Source organism: Vombatus ursinus, unplaced genomic scaffold, assembly GCF_900497805.2.
Source record: "Vombatus ursinus unplaced genomic scaffold, bare-nosed wombat genome assembly UNPS02014932.1, whole genome shotgun sequence".
Lineage (NCBI taxonomy): Eukaryota > Metazoa > Chordata > Mammalia > Diprotodontia > Vombatidae > Vombatus > Vombatus ursinus.
Window position 1 is genome coordinate 2,046,531 of NW_020954710.1, and position 18,115 is coordinate 2,064,645.

Genomic DNA, 18,115 nt, shown 5'->3' on the forward strand with positions numbered 1-18,115 from the left:
TGATTGAATGCATGAATGAACAAGTGAATGAACAAATGAATGAATGAACAAATGAATGAGTGAATGAGTGAGTGAATGAACAAATGAATGAGTGAATTCATGAATAAATGAATGAAAAAGTATTCATTAAACACTTACTGTGCCGAGATCTGAGGATACAGATAGAAAAGTGAGACAGGCAGTCCCTACCTCAAGGAATTCTCTTTCTGATTGGGGAAGCTAGCTTATGTAAAGTTCAGCCAGAGGGGCTCTGGAGAGGCCCAGTGTGTTAGAAGTTCAGCATCAGCAAAGTGAAGTGAGCAGAACCAGGAGAACGTTGTCCACAATAACAACAGTGTTGTAACAGTAATCAATCATGAAAGAGTTGGCTGCTGTGATCGAGACGATGATCCAAGATAATTCCAAAGGACCCGTGATGAACAATGCTTTCCACCTCCAGGGAGTGAACTGATGAACTTTGAGTGAAAATTGAAGTTTAATTTTTCACTTTCTTTATTTTTCTTGCTTTTTTGTGTGTTTTCTTTTGCAACATGGCTAATATGGAAATATGTTTTGAATGACTTCACATGAATAATTGACATCCCATAGCTTGCCTTCTCAAGGGATGAGGAGAAGGGTGAGAATTCGGAACTCAAAGTTTTTTAAATGAATGTTGACATTTTTTAGATGTAATTGGGAAATATTTAGTGAAATAAATAAATATATATTAAAAAAACTAAAAAAATGTTTAGCATCAGGGTGGATGGCAAAATTGAGGGTTTTTAGGATGCTTTGGCAGGTCACGTGGTAAGATTGGATGGACCTTAAATGTAGTGGTAGGGAAGACAGTAACTAAGGCGCGGTGGTAGTTGTTTATTTCCTGCTTGTCTAAGATGTGTGGGTGGCCATGTCTGTCCAGCAAGGTCAGGGGCGGGGGTGGCTGGAAGGACCTGGCCCAACATCTTTGGGAAGGAAGGATCAGTTCCAAGAGTTGGAGTAGAACAGGGACTCTGGATTTTGTCCTTCAGTGATGTTGGCATCCGGCCAGAAGTGGGAAGAGAAATGGGGATGGGGTGGTTAGAATATTGAGGCAGAAGACTTCCCAGAACTCTTGCTCCTGCTGGGCCATCTGGATGGGATTGGGGGCACACCAGGGTCCCTACTCCTGCTGATCCTTCTGGATGAGATGGGGTGGAGGGATAATCATAGGGAGAGGAAAACAGAGGAGACACCCAACATGTTTGGGAACTCATCACCGTTCTGGACAGAGGCAAGAGATGGAGTCTAATGGAAAATTTTATTGTACTGGCACTCCTATTTAGGAAGATGATGATGTCAATAATAATGTCCCATTTGTATAGTACTTTAAGCTTTAAAAGTGACTTAACAATCCTGTGTTGTTGTGATAGTATAAGTATTATCAGTCCATTTTATAGATGAAGAAACTGAGGCTCTGGGTGGTAAAAAGGTTTCTGGGGGCATGGAGTTGATAGAGGAGACAGAATGTGAACTGAATTTTCCTGCCTTCAAGTCCCGCAATCTTTCCACTATGTCATGCTATGAGATTAAAGGATTTAAAGCCAGAAGGGACCTTAGAGACCATCTATTGGAGCCCCCTTATTTTGCTGATGAGGAAACTGAGGCCCAGGGAGGTGAAGAAACTTGCCCAAAGTCACATAGAAGAGAGATTTGAACTCACATCCTTGAACTCCCAGTCTAGTGCTCTTTGTACTTTCTTATGTAGAATTGCATTTTATCCTCATATTACCTTAATGAAATAAGCTTGGTAGGGATGATCATGACCTCTTGATGGATAGGTAGGTAGATAGATAGATAGATAGATAAGTGAATAGGTGACTGGCTGGACAGATAGATAGATGGATAAATAAATAGCTATATGGATAGATATTTGGATCGGTAAATAGCTGTGTGAATAGATGGATGGGTGGATAGATAGATGCAGAAATGGGTGGATGAATAGATGGACAGATGGCTAGATAGATGGATAGCTAGAGATAGGAATAGATAGAGATGGATTGATAGATGAATGGATGGGTAGATAGATGATGGATGGGTAGATAGATGGATAGATAGAGATGGGGATATATAGAGATGGATTGATAGATGGAAGGATGGGTAGATAGATAAATAGATAGAAAGACAGATGGATGGATGGGTACATAGATGGATGGCTAGATAAGTGGATAGAAATGGATAGTAGAAAGAGAGAAATAGGATTTATTAAGCACTTATTACATGCCAGACACTGTGCCAAGTGCTGGGGATAAACATTCATACAAGGACCCCAGTCTATCCTTGCCATCATGTTAATGAGAAGATGATACATAAAATGGAGCTGGAGAAGGGGAGGGTGTAGAGATGAATGGTGCCCAGGTGGGGACAAAGCTGCTGGGGAGAAGGTTGAGAAGACTGGAGAAATGAGTTGAGCTGGGAGTGAAGTGGGCATGGCCAGGGCCCCTCCTGATATAGTGGTCAGGGTTAGGGCCTCACCATCAGGAACACAAATAGAAATGCTGAGCCTGCTGGGTCTTGTGGCCTCCATGCAGGGCGGTGAGCTTGTGTCTCTCCCGTCCCCTCTGCAGCTTGTCCCCAGGGCACCTTTGGAAAGAACTGCAGCTCTACTTGCAGCTGTCAAAATGGCGGCACCTGTGACGCTGTAACGGGGACCTGCCGCTGTCCTCCTGGCGTTGGCGGAGCCTCCTGTGAGGATGGTATGCTGGTCCTCTCCACCCTCCCATTACTGCCTTTCCCCAGCATCTCCCCACTTCTTGCTGATAATGGACAGCACCATCCCTGCTGCTCTCTCTCCCCTGGCATCCCTGGGGTCTCCTTGGCTCACACTTTCCCTGAGGGCAAGGGTGGGGCCATGTCACGAAAGGCACTGAGGAGCTTCGGGCCAGGGGGAGAGGGAAGCTGGAGATGTGGAAAGTCCTTGGAGCCCCTTAGAATTTCACTGTTGATTCTACAAACTAAGCCTTGGCCGCCACCAGGCTTGTGTGTGGGGGAATGATCACCATTCCAGCCATCACCTATCCTTGATTAAACGCTCACTAGGTGTTAGATGCTGACAGTACCTGCCCCCAAGGAGTTTACATTTTAAGGGTCAGTTCATAAAAACACTACTAACAAGCAACATTTTTAATGCATGTTCAAGTTTATAAAGGTCTCAATTGGACCTCATGACTACCCTGTGAAGTGGGTGCTATGATTATTCCCATTTTACAGATGAGGAAACAGAGACTTAGAAAAGTTAAATGTTTTTCTACCAGCCACACAACTGGTATCAGTGGCAGGATTTGAACCCAGGATTTGAATCCTCCTGACTCCAGGCCCAGTATTCGTGACCAAGCCTCTTGGTGTGTGGCAATTGATGCTCCATATATAGCATAAATCTCAGCCAAGCTGCCCCACATCTGGCCAGCCTTAAGGGAAGACCAGTTAGGACAGGTGTCCCTCGGCACTTTCTCCTGGAGCAGACAACAATGTCATGGGGCCTCTCTCCCAAGGGTATGGGTTTTGAGGACCTCAGCTGACCATCCCTGAGCCTGGAGTCTTGGGGAAGGCCACTTATGTTCAGATTCAGGATTTCCACTTGTCCAGCATTATTCTGACCCTGGGGGGATTCCCCTCCCCCTCTCTTCCCTGCCTATTTCTCCCTTCCCCCTTTTATATCTCTCCATCCCTCCTCCCTCTAGGTTGCCCCAAAGGCTTCTACGGTAAACACTGTAGGAAGAAGTGCCAATGTGCCAACCGAGGACGATGCCATCGCATCTACGGGGCCTGTTTGTGTGACGCTGGGCTATATGGACGCTACTGCCACTTGGGTGAGTCAGAATCCGTGGGCAGCTAGCTCCAACCTTTACTGTAATAATAATGATAATAGCAGATCACACTTCAGTGTCATTTTAAGGTTTGCAGAGCATTTTTCTCACAGTGCCATGAGCTAGGTCCTGTGGATATTATTTTCCCTATTTTCTTTCTTTCTTTTTTTTTTTAAAGTGACAATTTTATTTTTTATTTTTTAGTTTAGGCAGTTGGGGTTAAGTGACTTGCCCAGGGTCACACAGCTAGTAAGTGTCAAGTGTCTGAGGCCACATTTGAACTCAGGTCCTCCTGAGTCCAAGGCCGGAGTTCTATCCACTGCGCCACCTAGCTGCCCCTTCCCTATCTTCAAGGTGGGGAAAATGAGACTCTCAATGGTTGTGACTGGTCCAGGGTCACACCACCAGTCAGAGTCAAAGGTAAAACTTGAACCTAGATCTCCTAACTGTAAGGGTCTTTCCATTGAACCCAAAGGCCTCTTTGCTTCAGAATAATAGCTGATATCTGCATATCCCTTTTCTGAGTGCCCTGGTAAGTCTGTAAGATTGTAAGACACAGCACAGGGGATGTCCTGCATTAGGGGGTTGAGTATTATCACCTGGGAGCTCCCTACACGGATGCAATCACAGGTCTTCAAAAAATAGTGACAGGCGATGATAAGATAGAGCTCTTGTGAGTATGGAATCAAACAAATGTGAAAGTTCATTTCAGAATTTCTATGTTTATGGAGGTTGTGGGAGGTGTTCTTAGGCCATCTCCACCAATGTCATCCCCCTTTGGTACATGGTGTATATGGTACCAAATGGGTTCTGGTAGAGGACACTTGAAGAAGCAATAAGAGCCATACAACCCTTGGCCTCAGAAGAATGGGTGGAAGTTGGCAGATAGGCAGATTTAGGCTTGATGTCCAGGAAGCCTTCCCAATATTTAAAACTGCCCCAAGGTGGAATGTGAACCCTTAACAGGTAGGGAGTTTTCCTTCACAGGAAGTACTCAACAGGGGGTTGGATGGACATTTGGTGGGTATTTCTTGGTGAACTACAGCTCGGGCTATATGGCGGATGAGGTCCCATTCAAACACTGAGATTCTGTGAAACTCAAATTGAATTTACATTTATTAGCTTTATTGATTGATTTTTATTATCAATCAACTGTATTTATTGAGCACCTACTATGTGCTGGGACCTGGGCATTATAGAAACAGTCCCTGTCCTCAAGGACATTAAATTCTAATGGGTGAGGCACAAAGTCATTCAGAGTCAACTCTAGCGAGACTTTGGGTGTGGGTCCAGTAATGGACTATATGTCTGTTGTCCGAGGACTGGCCTAGCTAGGCACAGAGAAGCTTACCACCAGCTTGGCTACCCATAGCGGCCTCTTGAAAACCATCAGCTAAGTCATAAGGGGTTGCTACCTGCCCCAGTGGATGGAGCACCCACACTAAAGAAATTATAGACCTTGCTCTGTTGGGGTATGATTGTGTTGGAGAACTGACATGGTGGGAGATGCTGGGTGGGACAAGATGACAGATAACGAGGGATAAGAGCCTAGATCTGTGATTTCACTAGCTAGGGCACTCTCAGATGAGGAGTACCAGTGAGGGTTGGCACCTCCTCTGTGAGTTGTAGCTTCCTGGATCACTGAAAGCTGAAGTTAACTTCCTTAGGATCCTGTGGCCAGTATATATCATTGGCAAGACTCAAACCCAGGTCTTGTGGTTTCAAGGCCAACTTTCCATCCACTAGATGCTGTCTCTCTAGGCTAGGAACATTGTTGTTGTTTTTTAAATTACTGATGGGTGCTGAGGACCCAGAGTGGCTCGGGGTAGGGCGGTTTGGGAGCTGAATGACGGCATAGGGAGCAGTGGAAGAATTCCCACCATGCTCCCTTCCTGATTCTTCTTTGTGGTCAGTGTGCCCTAAGTGGGCCTACGGGCCGGGCTGCTCCGAGGAATGTCGCTGTGTCCAGCAGAACACCCGGGAGTGTGACAAGAAGGACGGCAGCTGCTTGTGCAAGGCGGGCTACCGGGGCGAGACGTGTGAGCACGGTAAGCAGCGTGGTCCTGGGGGAGGTGGACAGAGGAGGGGAGGGGCAGGGGCCTGACAAGCCACCCTCTTGCCCCCCGCCCCCGACTCAATTCCTCTTTTCTCTCTGTTTTCCCATTGATGGGGATGATGAAAAGAGTGTGACCCTGGCTCCTTTGGCCCTGGCTGCCAGCAGACGTGCGCCTGCCCCCCGGGCGTGGCCTGCAGCCCCCTCAGTGGCGAGTGCCAACGACAGTGCCCAGAAGGCTACCAGGGGGAGACCTGTGACCAAGGTGAGGGGGCTATGGCTGGGAGCGAGGACCAGGCATCCTGCTGGGAGGAGGGGGGCGGAGATGCTCACATGTACCCCGACCCCAGCTGCTCCTGCCCCTCAATCACATTCAAATCACCAAACATTTATTAACCACCTGTTATGTGCCAGTTCTGGACTAGACACTAGGGATAAAAGACAAAATACAAAATGTCAGAATGGAGGAATTGCTAATGGCTGAGGAGATTGGGAAAGGCCTATTATAAGAGGTTTCACTTGAGCTAAGTCATGCTTTGAAGGAAATTAGGGGTCTAGAAAGGCAGAGGTAAAAAGGAAAAGAATTTGAGGAATGAGGGACCAAAGCCCAGAGGTGGGAGATGACATCCTTCAATCAACAAACATTTATTAAGTGCCTGCTTGGTGTGGGGCATTGTTCAAGGTACTAGGTATACAAATAGCCTGAAACCATCCCTGCTCTTAAGGAGCTCACATGGTGTGTCCCGTGAACCCCACCCCATTCCCCCCTTCCTCCTTTGTTCAGACAGCTCAGGTGAAGTCACATAGCCGGCCAAGGGCAGAGCCCACTGCAGAAGTCTGTCAGTCAGTCAACAAGCATTTATTTATTAATTTGCTACAGAAGCCAGTTTTTCTGACTCATGCACTCTCTCCTTCCACCAAGCAGGCAGCCTCCTAGGCCCCTGACTAATTTCCAGCCTGATTCACCAAGGAAACAGTGTAAATTGGGTAGCATGCAGGCTGGAGGATTAGAACAGTCTAAGAGACATGGTTTGGGGTGGCTCTGCCTTGCTGTGCTGGATACCCCGGGCTTAAGGACCCTTTGATGTCTGGTCCTTCAGATGAGGGAACTGAAGCCCAGAGTGGAAAATGGATTTTCCACGGCCACCCAGTGAACCAGGGGCAGAACTGGGATTTGAACTCAGATTCCCTTGACTTGTGTTCATGCCAACCCCTCAAAGCCAGCTCCCTGATAAGCAGATAGGTAGAACATCCTTTTCCACACGACTGTTTGCCTTTGTGAGGTTTTAGTGGTTTTAAGTTATCAGAGAGTTGGATAAAGAATCCATTTTTCCTCCTGAGCTTTGAACAATAAGGGAATATGGGCTTTTAGATTTATTTTTTCATGAAACCTTCATCCTTCAAAGCGTCTTTCCATCTCATGACTGATAGGAAATACCTAAGTGCTGTCATCGTCAGATAGGGATGGAAAAAAGGAAAAGAAAAGCCACAACATGAATAACTCGGGGGCCCTGCTTGGGCTCCAGCTGCCAATGGTAACCACAGGCAGGTCTGAGCTTTCCCTCGGCTTCTCTGTCCTTCTTCATCTACACCCACTCAGCCCGGAGACAAATGAGATTCTAATTAGGTTCGTGGTTATAGCAGGGGATTGGGAACAAGGCAGGAAACAGGGAAGCATTAATATCCCTTGGAACACTCTAGAGAGAAGCTTTCACCAGCTGGGGCCCCAGGCCAAGAGGATGATGGAGAGACTTGGTCACCTCTGCTCAGAGTCAAAGCCCAGGGCTGGGGGGAGAGGGAGTCTTGATGCTAGGACCATACCTGGGTGCTCCCACCTCCCATCTCTAGTGAGAGGCAGGATGGATGGGGTCCTCTCTGGCTGGAGGCATCAGCCAGGCCAGGCTGGACCAAATGCCACGTGATTAAGGGGGGAGGCAGCAGTGTGACCCCATGAAGAGAGGGCTGGAGATGGAGCATAAGGACCTGGGTCCTAATCCTCTTAATGGGCTGACAGGACCAGAGACTGAGAGTGGAAGGGGTGCTAGCATTCATCTAGTTTAGGAGTTCTTAACCATTTTTGTATGGCCTGGATCCCTTGGGCAGTCTGGTGAACCCCATGGACCCCTTCTCAGAATCATGCACAAAAAATGCACAAAATAAAATACATAGAATTATAAAGGAAACCAATTATACTGAAGTTATCAAAGTATCTCAAGAAAAAAACCTAACTTCTGGGGCCCTAGGTTAAGGACCCCTGATCTAGTCCAGGCCCTTCCTTCATTTTTACAGAAGACAAAACCGAGTGAGGCCTTGGGTAAATCATTTCTCAAAGACTATTTCCTCCTCCATAAAATGATGGGGCATTGGGCTACGCGGACTCCAAGGTACCCTTGCTGGGTAGAGCTAAGGAGAGTCACTTAGATAAGTGAGGCTCTTTCTCTTTTGTCCAAGGTCAACTTGCATTTATTTATCTCTCTTTCTTTTGTTCTTTCATTTTCTCTTCCTTCCTTCCTTCCTTTCTTCCCTCCATCCCTTCTTCCTTCCTTCTTTCTCTCCCTCCCTTCCTCCCTCCTTCCCTCTCTTTCTTGTTTCTTCCCTCCCTCCTTTCTCTCTCTTTCTTTCTTCGTTTACTTATTCATTTGTTTATTCATCTAAATATTTATTTTAAACATTTATTTTAAAAAATTGAATTCTCAGTTCTCTCCCTCCCTCCAACCCCTCCCCAATCCATTGAGAAGGCAACCAAATATAATACCTCAAAGAGGTAACCTGTAAACGATTGTTTCAGAGAAGCCTCCTTATGGGATTTCCAGTCTCTTACCTGGTAGGCAGGCTTATAGCCCCAGTCAGACTCTGAAGGAAGCAAAGTTTGTCTGGTACCTGGGAGGTGATGTGGAAAGTGGCAAGGATGCTGGGTTTGGAGTCGATGGCCTGGGTATAAATCCAAGCTCTGTCAATCTATGGACCATGAGGCATGTGCAGCCAGGTGGTGCAGTGAATAGAACATTAGACCTGAAGTCAGAAGACCCGAGTTCAAATCTGGCATCGGACCTTTACTAGTTGTGTGAGCCTGAGCAAGCAACTTGTCAAGGTTATACAGATAGCAGCACTGGGATTTGGACCCAAGTCCTTTTACTACAAATTAATCTTTCTTTCCACTCAGTGTACTACAGTGCATTTAGTGGGAGAATGCATTTAATCATATGTCTCTCCCTTCCTGGCCCAGCACTCATATTTTTCTAGTGGATGGAGTACCAGACTTGGAGTTAGGAAGACTTGAGTTCAAATTCTTCATCAGATACTTAATAGCTGTGGAAACCTCTGTCTGCCTCAGTTTCCTCATCTGTGAAATGGGGATAATAATAGCACCTACCTCCCAGGTTTGTTGTGAGAATGAAATGAGATAATATTTGTAAAGTGCTTAGTACAGTGCCTGACATATAGTAGGTGCTTAATAAATGCTTGTTCTTCTTCTTATTATTTTTGGAGGCAATTGGGGTTAGTGACTTACCCAGGGTCACATAGCTAGCAAGTGTCTGAAGCCAGATTTGAACTCGAGTCCTCCTGACTCCAGAGCCGGTGCTCTACCCACTGTGCCACCTAGCTCCCCCTTTGTTCCTATTATTATTAATTATTTCCTCCTACGTTGGTTCCCCACCGTTTCCCTATTCCACCCAGGCCAGGGCTGCCATCTACAGCAACATCTCCTACACTGGCTTTTTCCCTTCTCCCTCTCTCTCTCTAACCAAGGCTAAGTGGTCCTCTCTCTCGTTTGCTCAGGATTCTGCTTTCTTGCCCCCTTGCAAAGGGGGCTTGTGAACAGATCCTTGGAAGCATAGCCCTGTTAGAGCTGGGAGAGACCTTGGAGCTCATCTGATCAGACCCATCTTCTTACACCTGGCTTACCTAAGGATGAGTGTGTTACCTCAAGGACACCCAGCTAGCTAGAGGCAGGACCGGGACCAGAATTCTAGATCTCCTGGTGCTAAGCCAAGGATTCTTTCTGTTCCGCCATACTATTCCTGCCAATAGATTAATTTATAATGGCTGCCAGGGAGTTTTTCACCTAAAGAGGGGCCGTTGCCTTAACTTCCCGAAGTGTCTCTCTAATGGTGGGAGTTTCAAGCCACCCCAGAGAGGCATCTAAAACCTGTAGATTTCTCATTGACATCTGGTGACTCTTGGGGGAGATGGACTTCCTCTTCCTCTCGTGTGAAGGAGCAAGTCAAAGATAAGTGGAGACTGGCAGCAAAGTAGGCAGGGCACTATTATGAGCCCAGCTTTATGGATCATGACTGAAACCGGACTGGGAGAAGCAGCAACCAAGTTATGACAAAGACTGATTAATCTGTCGCTCTCTGGAGCTTACGAGACAGTTTTCTGCTTTATCTTCCCTGGCCCCAGAGGACAGAAGCAGCTGGAGTGGATGGACGTTCCGAGGAGGCAAATTTAAATTTAGGCTTGGTGTCAGGAAGGACTTCCTAATGGTGAGGGCTGTCCAGAGGTGGAACGGGCTAGAGAAGCTGTGGGTTCACGGTGGGTCTTCAGAGATGGATGACCATTTGTCAGGGATGCGGTAGAAGAAATTCTTGTTCAAGTATGGGTTAGACTTGGCAGTTTCTGAAGTCCCCTCCAATCTCAACATTGCAGAATCCTGGGATTCTCTTCTTTGCTGCAGCTAGGCCATCTGTGGTGCCTTCCCTGTTGGGGTAAGGGGTGGGCCAGTCGTCAGCCACAAAGCAAGCCCCTCCCAGGGGCCCACTCTCATTGCCAGTTCCCCACACGTTCCCTCGCCTCTCTGAAGTCAACAGCATCACCTCTGGGGACCAGAAGGGGAGAGAAAATTGCAATCCCAATTCTCTCCCTACCATGTTTTTTCTTTCAGGGCATGAAATCCCTCAGGAAAGAGTCACAGGAAATAACACAGATATTTTTATAGAAATGGAGGGGGGGCTCTTGACTGTTGTTTGGGTCTGGAAACTATTAGAGACCATGATGTGCATCTGCCCCCAATTAGTGGAGACAAGGAATCAAAGGAAAATTCTCTTATGTTGTTAGAAAACTCAAAGCAGGGATCTTTCTCTTCTCTCTCCCTTCCCTCTTTCCTGGGGAGTTCTGTGTGTATATACAGTGATAGCCCCGCAGCAGGAAATGACTAGGGCTTAGTCACAAGCCACTCTCCTCCTGGGGCCCTGCCCAGGACTTCAGAGGGGCCCTGAAGCATTAGGGACGATAAGCTTCGATGAGCAGACTTGACCTTTTAAAATGGCAGACATAGAGGAGCCAGCAGGCTGAACTTAGAGGTCGAAAGACCTGGGTTCAAATTCTACTCCACATATGTATTAGTGTGAGACTGTGGTTAAGGAACTTGACTGGTGTTTAGTGTCCTTCTCTCCAAATGGGAACACTAATAACTAGGGCTTTCTGCACCTAATAGGGATTTTGTGAGGACCAAATGGGACAAGATATGCAAGGTGCTAGGCAAACCTCAGTCCTAGAGGAATTCCAGTTTCGATGATTATTATGAACAATAATAACCACATTAGCATGGCATCAGTCCTCTTGGGACAAAGTAGCATGCAAACTATCAAAGTCATTCATTCATTCGTTCGTTCACTCATTTATTCATCTTTCTTGGGATCAGCACTTAGAATAGTGCCCTGCACCCAGTAGGTGCTTAATAAATGTTACTTGACTGACAGACTGACTCATAGGCCTAGAGCTGGAAGGGACCTTAAAGTCAGTCTAGTTTAACTCTCTTTTTTACAGATGAGGAAACTGAGGCCCACAGAGGTTAACTGACTTGTCCAAGGTCACGTAGATCCTTTGGTTTTCAATCTAGGGCTCTCCCTCTATAGATTGCCTTGCATTTGCTATCTGTAAACAGAAGATCATACAGGATCCATTTTACCGATAAGAAAACCGAGATGGTTGGGGCTCTGGACTTGGTGTTATTAAGACTTGAGTTCAAATCTTGCCTTAGACACTTCCTAGCTGTGTGACCATAGGCAGGTCATTTAACTTCTGTCTCAGTTTTCTCATCTGTCAAGTGAAGATAATAGTGGTACCTACCTCCAAGGGTTGTTGTGAGAATAAAACAAGGTGATGTTTGTAAAATGCTTGCAGACTTTAAAGCCTTTTAGAAATGCTAGCCATCATTATCCCCATTTGATAGGAAGCTCCTCAAGGGCAGAGTGCTTAGCACATAGTAGGCACTTAATATGTTTATTGATTGATTGATGCCCATAGAGGTTAAGTGTCTTGCCTATAGCCAAGGAGCAGAAAACGGAATTTGAGGGCAGAAAAAGACCTTGAAAAGGTAATTTCATTAATATCCTGTCTTTGGGAAGGACCACATCTAAATCTCCCATATAGATGATGGGGATTGTCAAGCAGTCAAGACATGTTTATTAAGCACCTGCTGTATTCCAGGCACTTTGCTAAGCACCAGAGACACAAAGAAAAGCAAAAAAAAAATATTCCTGCCCCTGAAAAACTTATCATTTCTACTGGGGAAGACATTTAAGTAACTAGGTCCATAGAAGATGCATATAAAGCAGATGGATTTGAAGAGAGGGCATACTGTTATAAGTGACCATCTGCTGATATCTCTCCTCCCCTATGTCCAGTGCATACAACTGGCCTGGAAGAAAGATTGAGCTGTGCCTACTATGGTTTGAGGCTGTTGCGCCACCAGAGTGTAGCTCACCCCAACTCCCTAATGTTGGGATGTATGCATGGGCCTCACTCAGCCTAATGGTCAAGTTGCGTGTGTGGTGTGGTGTGTGTCTGTGTGAGCTGATGTTTGCAAACCTCTCTGGACCCTTGGTTCAGTGCAAGGACAGAGGTCTGACTTTGGCTAAGTGCAACCCCCCTCATGGTGTGCCAAATTAAGAAGTGTTGGGAATCCCATGAGTTTTCTGGGCCTATTTCTAAGGCAGAGCTGTTTGCATAAGCCTCAGATAAACATGTCGGGCCACATGATTTCCCAGGCCCTGCCAAACACTCTGAAGTTTGCCCTTCACTCATTATGAGTCAGTTGGACTGGAGGGATCCAGTTTCCACTCTTAGCCCCGGCTGTTTAGACTTTAAGATCAGTAGTGGTTTTGTGTTTCCCCTTTGGCTGCTGGAATGCAGAGGGTTGAGGAGGCTTTGCCATCTTTAGGCCTCTCTCTAGACAAACAGCCCCAGGGCTGGGGAGAGTCTTATTCTCATCTCACAATAGATGCTCGGTCGTTTTTCTTCCAGTAGGAGCTAGAGAGGACTGACTTGCCAGGAGCTGTGGGCACAATGGGAAAGGCTGGCCCCTTCTCCCTTGGCCTCTGGCCCTTGAACACTATTCTGGGTTATCTAGCCTTTGAAGGGATGAAAGAATTGAAGCCGGATGGCTGTGGGCAAGGCAGACTGGAGGCATGAGGCGCTATATTTGCAGGATGGGGAATTCCCTCGAAGATCATGAGCCTGGGGCTTTCTTTTCATAGCTTAGCTGAGGAAAGGGCTGTGGATCTGAGGTGCCTTGAAAGACACTAGAATGATGGAGAAATGAAATGAAATTTAGACTGAATGTAGGGAGCTGGTTCATTCATTCATTCATCCTATAAACATTTAGTAAATATCTTAAAAATACCTGGACCCATCTTAAGCTCTGGAGATACAAGGACAGAATTAAAACAATCCCTGCCTTTGTTCTACTGGGGGGAAACCATTCTATACACAGATAAGTAAATCCAATATATAGACAACATAATGGGGGGGGGAGATACAATAGCAAATGGGGGACATTAGAAAAGACCCCATGGGGGGTAGCTCAGTGGCGCAGTGGATAGAGCACCGACCCTGCAGTCAGGAGGACCTGAGTTCAAATTCGGCCTCAGAACAAACATTGACACTAGCTGTGTGACCCTGGGCAAGTCACTTAACCCCAATTGCATAAAAATAAAAAAATAAAGAAATAAAGAAAAGACCCTATGTAAGAAGTAGCATATAAGCTGAACCTGGAAGGGATTTGGGGATTCTAAGAGGTGGAGGTGAGAAAGGAGTGTGTACTAGACATTGGAGAGGGCCAGCCACAAGGGCGTGGCAAAAGGAAATGGACTGTCATGTATGAGGAGTAGCTGGGAGGCCAATAAATGGAAGGGAATGCCGATATGAATCGGGAAGGCTGGACAGGAGCCAGATTATGAAGGGCTTCACGTGCCTAAAAGAGAACTTTGCATCTTGTCCCAGAGGCCAGAGAGAGCCACTGGAGATTCTAGAGTAGATGAGTGATGCACTGATACCTGAGCTTTAGGCCGATCACTTTGGCAGCTGTGTTGAGGACACATGGGTGAGGGGAGACGACGGGACACCAATTGGAATACTCTTGCGGTAGTCCAAATGAGAAGTGATGAATGTCTGAACCGGGGTGGTCTCGGTGGCAGTGGAGAGAAAGGATGATTGCAAGAGATGTTTGGGAAGTAGAAACATGAGTTCGGAACTGATTGGTGAAGGAGAAGGAGAAGCCAAGGCTGAATCTGAGATTCTGAACTTGGGTGAGAGCCTAAAGGATGTAGTGTGTCAATCCCAGCTTCATGGTGCAGGGTGGTCTGGATGTGTCCAGTCATGACTTGTACTTGCCTGCATAGATGATACGCTCCCCTCACAAGCCAAGTCAACAAGGATTTCCCGAGCACCTCCTTGGTTCCCAGTGCATAGTAGAAAGAGCACTGCGCCATGAGTCTGGAGACTTGGGTTCCATTTCTGTGTCCGATACCAACCGGGTGAGCGCGAACATTGCTATTTAGACTTCCTGAGCCTCAGCTTCCTCATGGGCAAAACGAGAGCATTGGGCTAGATTATCTCAAAGGTTCCTTCTAGCTCCAACATTTATGGTTACCTTCCTACCAAAGACCCTAGTTCTCATTTATCTGGACACTGTGTTAAATACCGCATGGACTGTTGACTTCCTGGCATTGTTGTTGTCTGTTTCTGCTTCCATTCCTCCTCCTTGGTGGACAGGGTTATCTGAAGGTATTTCAGGACCCCTGCTCTTCCACAAATAGGGTAGGGAAAGGTAGTGTTCTTGGAATAGGAAGCTTCCACAGAGCCTAAGGGTCCGACTAAAGGACAGTATCTTTGTCCAACAACATATGTCCCTTTCACCTCCTTTGTTGCTCCTTCCAAAAAAAGAGCTCAGAAGTGTGGCAGAGAGGATAAATATGCCTTTGCCTTCTAGGGCCATCCTACCATGCTTAAAATGAACCCTGTGGTATGAAGGAGGAAAATGTCTCCCCATCCAATTAATTCTTTTGTTGAGTTGCTTATACTTAATTTACCAGCCACTCTCCTCAGGTATGCTGGGGAGTCCATGGAATGGAGCATGTTGTCCCTAAGAGACAGGGCTTTTAGAAGGTGAATTGTTTAGTGATTATTCCTTTTCCCCTCACCTTGATTTGTTTTCCTGAGCTCCAGTGAATATGGACACTCTTGGGGAGCCTCAAGTCTCACCAAAAACCATGACCTTTGCCCTGACATGGAGATCAAAATCTTTCTGGGAAATAAACCCTTGTACCATAGAGAAAAAATTGGGCATATAGAGATGAGTTCCCTTTAAAAACCAGAGATAAAGGGGTGGGAGTCAACCAAATAGGTCTGGATCTCAGCCTTAGACTTCTTCCATGCATTTTCCTTCCTAGGGAGCTATCCAGGGTACTGGACAGAGCCCTCGGTATCTTGCCTAGCCTATGACAGTCATGGACCAACTTTGACCTCTTAGCTTTGCTCACCTCTGACTTTAGACATTTGACTCTGACCCCTGGCTGCTTATCCTTGGTGCTGCCTTATTCTTTAACCTATAGGGGCCATTCTTCAGGCCTGTTTCCTAACAGAACTTGCAGTTAGAGTCTACTCCTTGTTGGATTGCAGAATGGGAGAGCTTTGTTTGGCCAAAGTGGGAAGAAGACTATAAGTATCACAACTCTGTTACCTTCTCCCTGCGTATCTCTACTAATCCCACCTGATCTCTCTGTGCCTCATGTACAACATAGGGTATTGGTCCAGTGGCCTCTCAGGTCACTTCTATTTCTATTTTTAGGATGCAAGATCCTGAAATGTGTCTGGGGGGGCTTGGGAGACAGTTTTCAGACCCACGAGGCTGACTTCCTGAACAAAGCTGATTGAAGCTTTGCTTTTTGTTTCCGTCCCACAGAATGTCCCCCAGGAAAATTTGGCAGTAATTGTTTTGGGTCCTGTTCCTGTGGAGGAGCCCCCTGCGATCGGTTCACGGGACAGTGTTTGTGTCCTGCAGGGAAGACTGGGGATGAGTGCAGCAAAGGTGAGAGGCTGGCTGGGCAGGAGCTAGAGCCAGCATCTGAGGACTGGGTTTCTGCCTGCTCTTCCAGCCATCCCCAGAGGGACCGTCGGCTCCATGCCAGCCGCCTCTCCTCTCTGCCATTCTGAGGGAACAGCTTCTCCAGCTGCTGTGGGATGGGGGAGAGGTGGTATAACTAGATAGAAGAATATTGGACTTGGAGTCTGGAAGACCTAGGTTCAAATCCCCCATCTGACACATAATGGTTCTGTGTCCCTGGACAAGTCACTTAACTTCTGAGTGGACTAGGAAACTCTCTTAAGACCATAAATTGCAGTGGCAGTACTGACCTGCATTAGTGAAGGGAGTTTTCTCATCCAAGAGTTTTCTGTATCAATGAAATTGTAGACCTAGGCTAGTCCCTATCCCTAGTCCCTATTATTATCACGAATATTATTAAAATTGCCATCGTCATTATTAGTTATTATTATTTCCTCACTATAAACCACTTTAATGAATGGTTTTTGTATTATTAATATATTAGTATATAATTATATTTATATTCAAATATATTACAGAGAATATATTACTGTGTTATTAATATATTAATATTGTTGTTATTCTCCCTTCGCAGTGGACCACTTTTCTGAGTGGTTTTCCAGTCCCTTTGAGTGATATGTTGCTCATACACACATATGAACATGTGCACACACACGTGTACACACACACACCACATACTCCCTTGATTCCCTGACAGCTGCCCAAATGAAGAAATCCACAGAAGATTCTATGGAGACCAGACTCCCTTCCCACGTTTAGTACCAAATTAGCTGCCCCAAGAGATAGTGTTTCCAGTCTTTCCAAAGTGCTGTCTACCTGTGTGAATTTTTTGAGGAAAAAAGAAAGTCTGGTCTGAGCACATGCTGACCTCTCTTTGCTGGGCTGGGCTGGGGGTTTAGATTGTCCCGACGGGCGCTGGGGCCCTGGATGCCAAGAGATCTGCCCTGCCTGTGACAATAGCGTTGGCTGTGACCCCGTGACTGGAGCCTGCCTGTGCCTCCCTGGATACATCGGCAGCCACTGCCAGGACCGTGAGTGCCTTCTTCATTCCCACTGGGGGATTGACCAGAGATTTGTGGCACAGATGCCCACGTGGCCTGCCTCCTGTGTCAGGGGCTCATCACACTCCTCTCTCCTCTTTGCTGCAGTGTGCCCAGCAGGCTCGTTTGGGCAGGGCTGCCAGCTCCGATGCTCCTGTGGGAATGATGGGCACTGCCACCCTGTGACTGGGCACTGCAGCTGTGCCCCTGGTTGGACTGGCATCAACTGTAGACGAGGTAGGTAGCAGGTAATTATTGGGGCAGGACAAAGTCATGCCAGAAAGGGGAATCCTTCAGCCTCTGGTCAGAATCGCCTCCTCTCCATCTTGTGAATTAGGGCTCCAGTCCCCTGCTGTCTGGGCTCTGTTCCTTACCATCTGTGTGACCTTGGGCAAATCACTTAACCTCTGTGAGCTTCAACTTTTTCATCTGCGAAAGGAGGCTTTGAGACTAGACCATCTCTAAGTCCTGCCCGCTCTAACATTCTCTGTTCTAAGTCCGTTACAGCTCTTGCATCCTATGTTCAAGGTACTCTCTCCCCACCCCACCCCTGCCCCCCCCACCCAGCACTGATAGTCTCTATTTTATATCCTCAGGAACGTTTTGCCTTTAACATTTTATGATCCTGTGTATCTCAGACATTTTATGTTCTAAGGTCTCTTATTTTTGACAACCTGTATTATAAAGTCCTCCAACAATTCTAACCCTATATCCTAATGTCCCTCCCCACTCCGAAGTTCTGTGGCCTAAAGTGCTTTCTAGCTCTGAAATTCTCTGTCCCTAAGGACCCTCCCAGCTCTGACCTTCTCTGTTCTAAGTTTCTTCCCAGCTCTGACATTCTATATTTTAAGGT

At 46.6% G+C, this 18,115-nt stretch overlaps 1 protein-coding gene across 4 annotated transcripts in view; it reads left to right on the top strand.

Annotated features, from left to right (window-relative positions):
- Window positions 1–18,115, top strand: part of LOC114029553 (multiple epidermal growth factor-like domains protein 6) — a 381,178-nt gene that overhangs the window by 326,163 nt on the left and 36,900 nt on the right. For all 4 annotated transcript variants that reach the window (XM_027844048.1, XM_027844051.1, XM_027844049.1 and 1 more), the window contains 7 exons: window positions 2,583–2,711; window positions 3,696–3,824; window positions 5,735–5,869; window positions 6,005–6,139; window positions 16,061–16,186; window positions 17,122–17,253; window positions 17,371–17,499. In XM_027844048.1, the coding sequence (XP_027699849.1) occupies window positions 2,583–2,711; window positions 3,696–3,824; window positions 5,735–5,869; window positions 6,005–6,139; window positions 16,061–16,186; window positions 17,122–17,253; window positions 17,371–17,499 (915 nt within the window). The remainder of the gene's footprint in view (window positions 1–2,582; window positions 2,712–3,695; window positions 3,825–5,734; window positions 5,870–6,004; window positions 6,140–16,060; window positions 16,187–17,121; window positions 17,254–17,370; window positions 17,500–18,115) is intronic.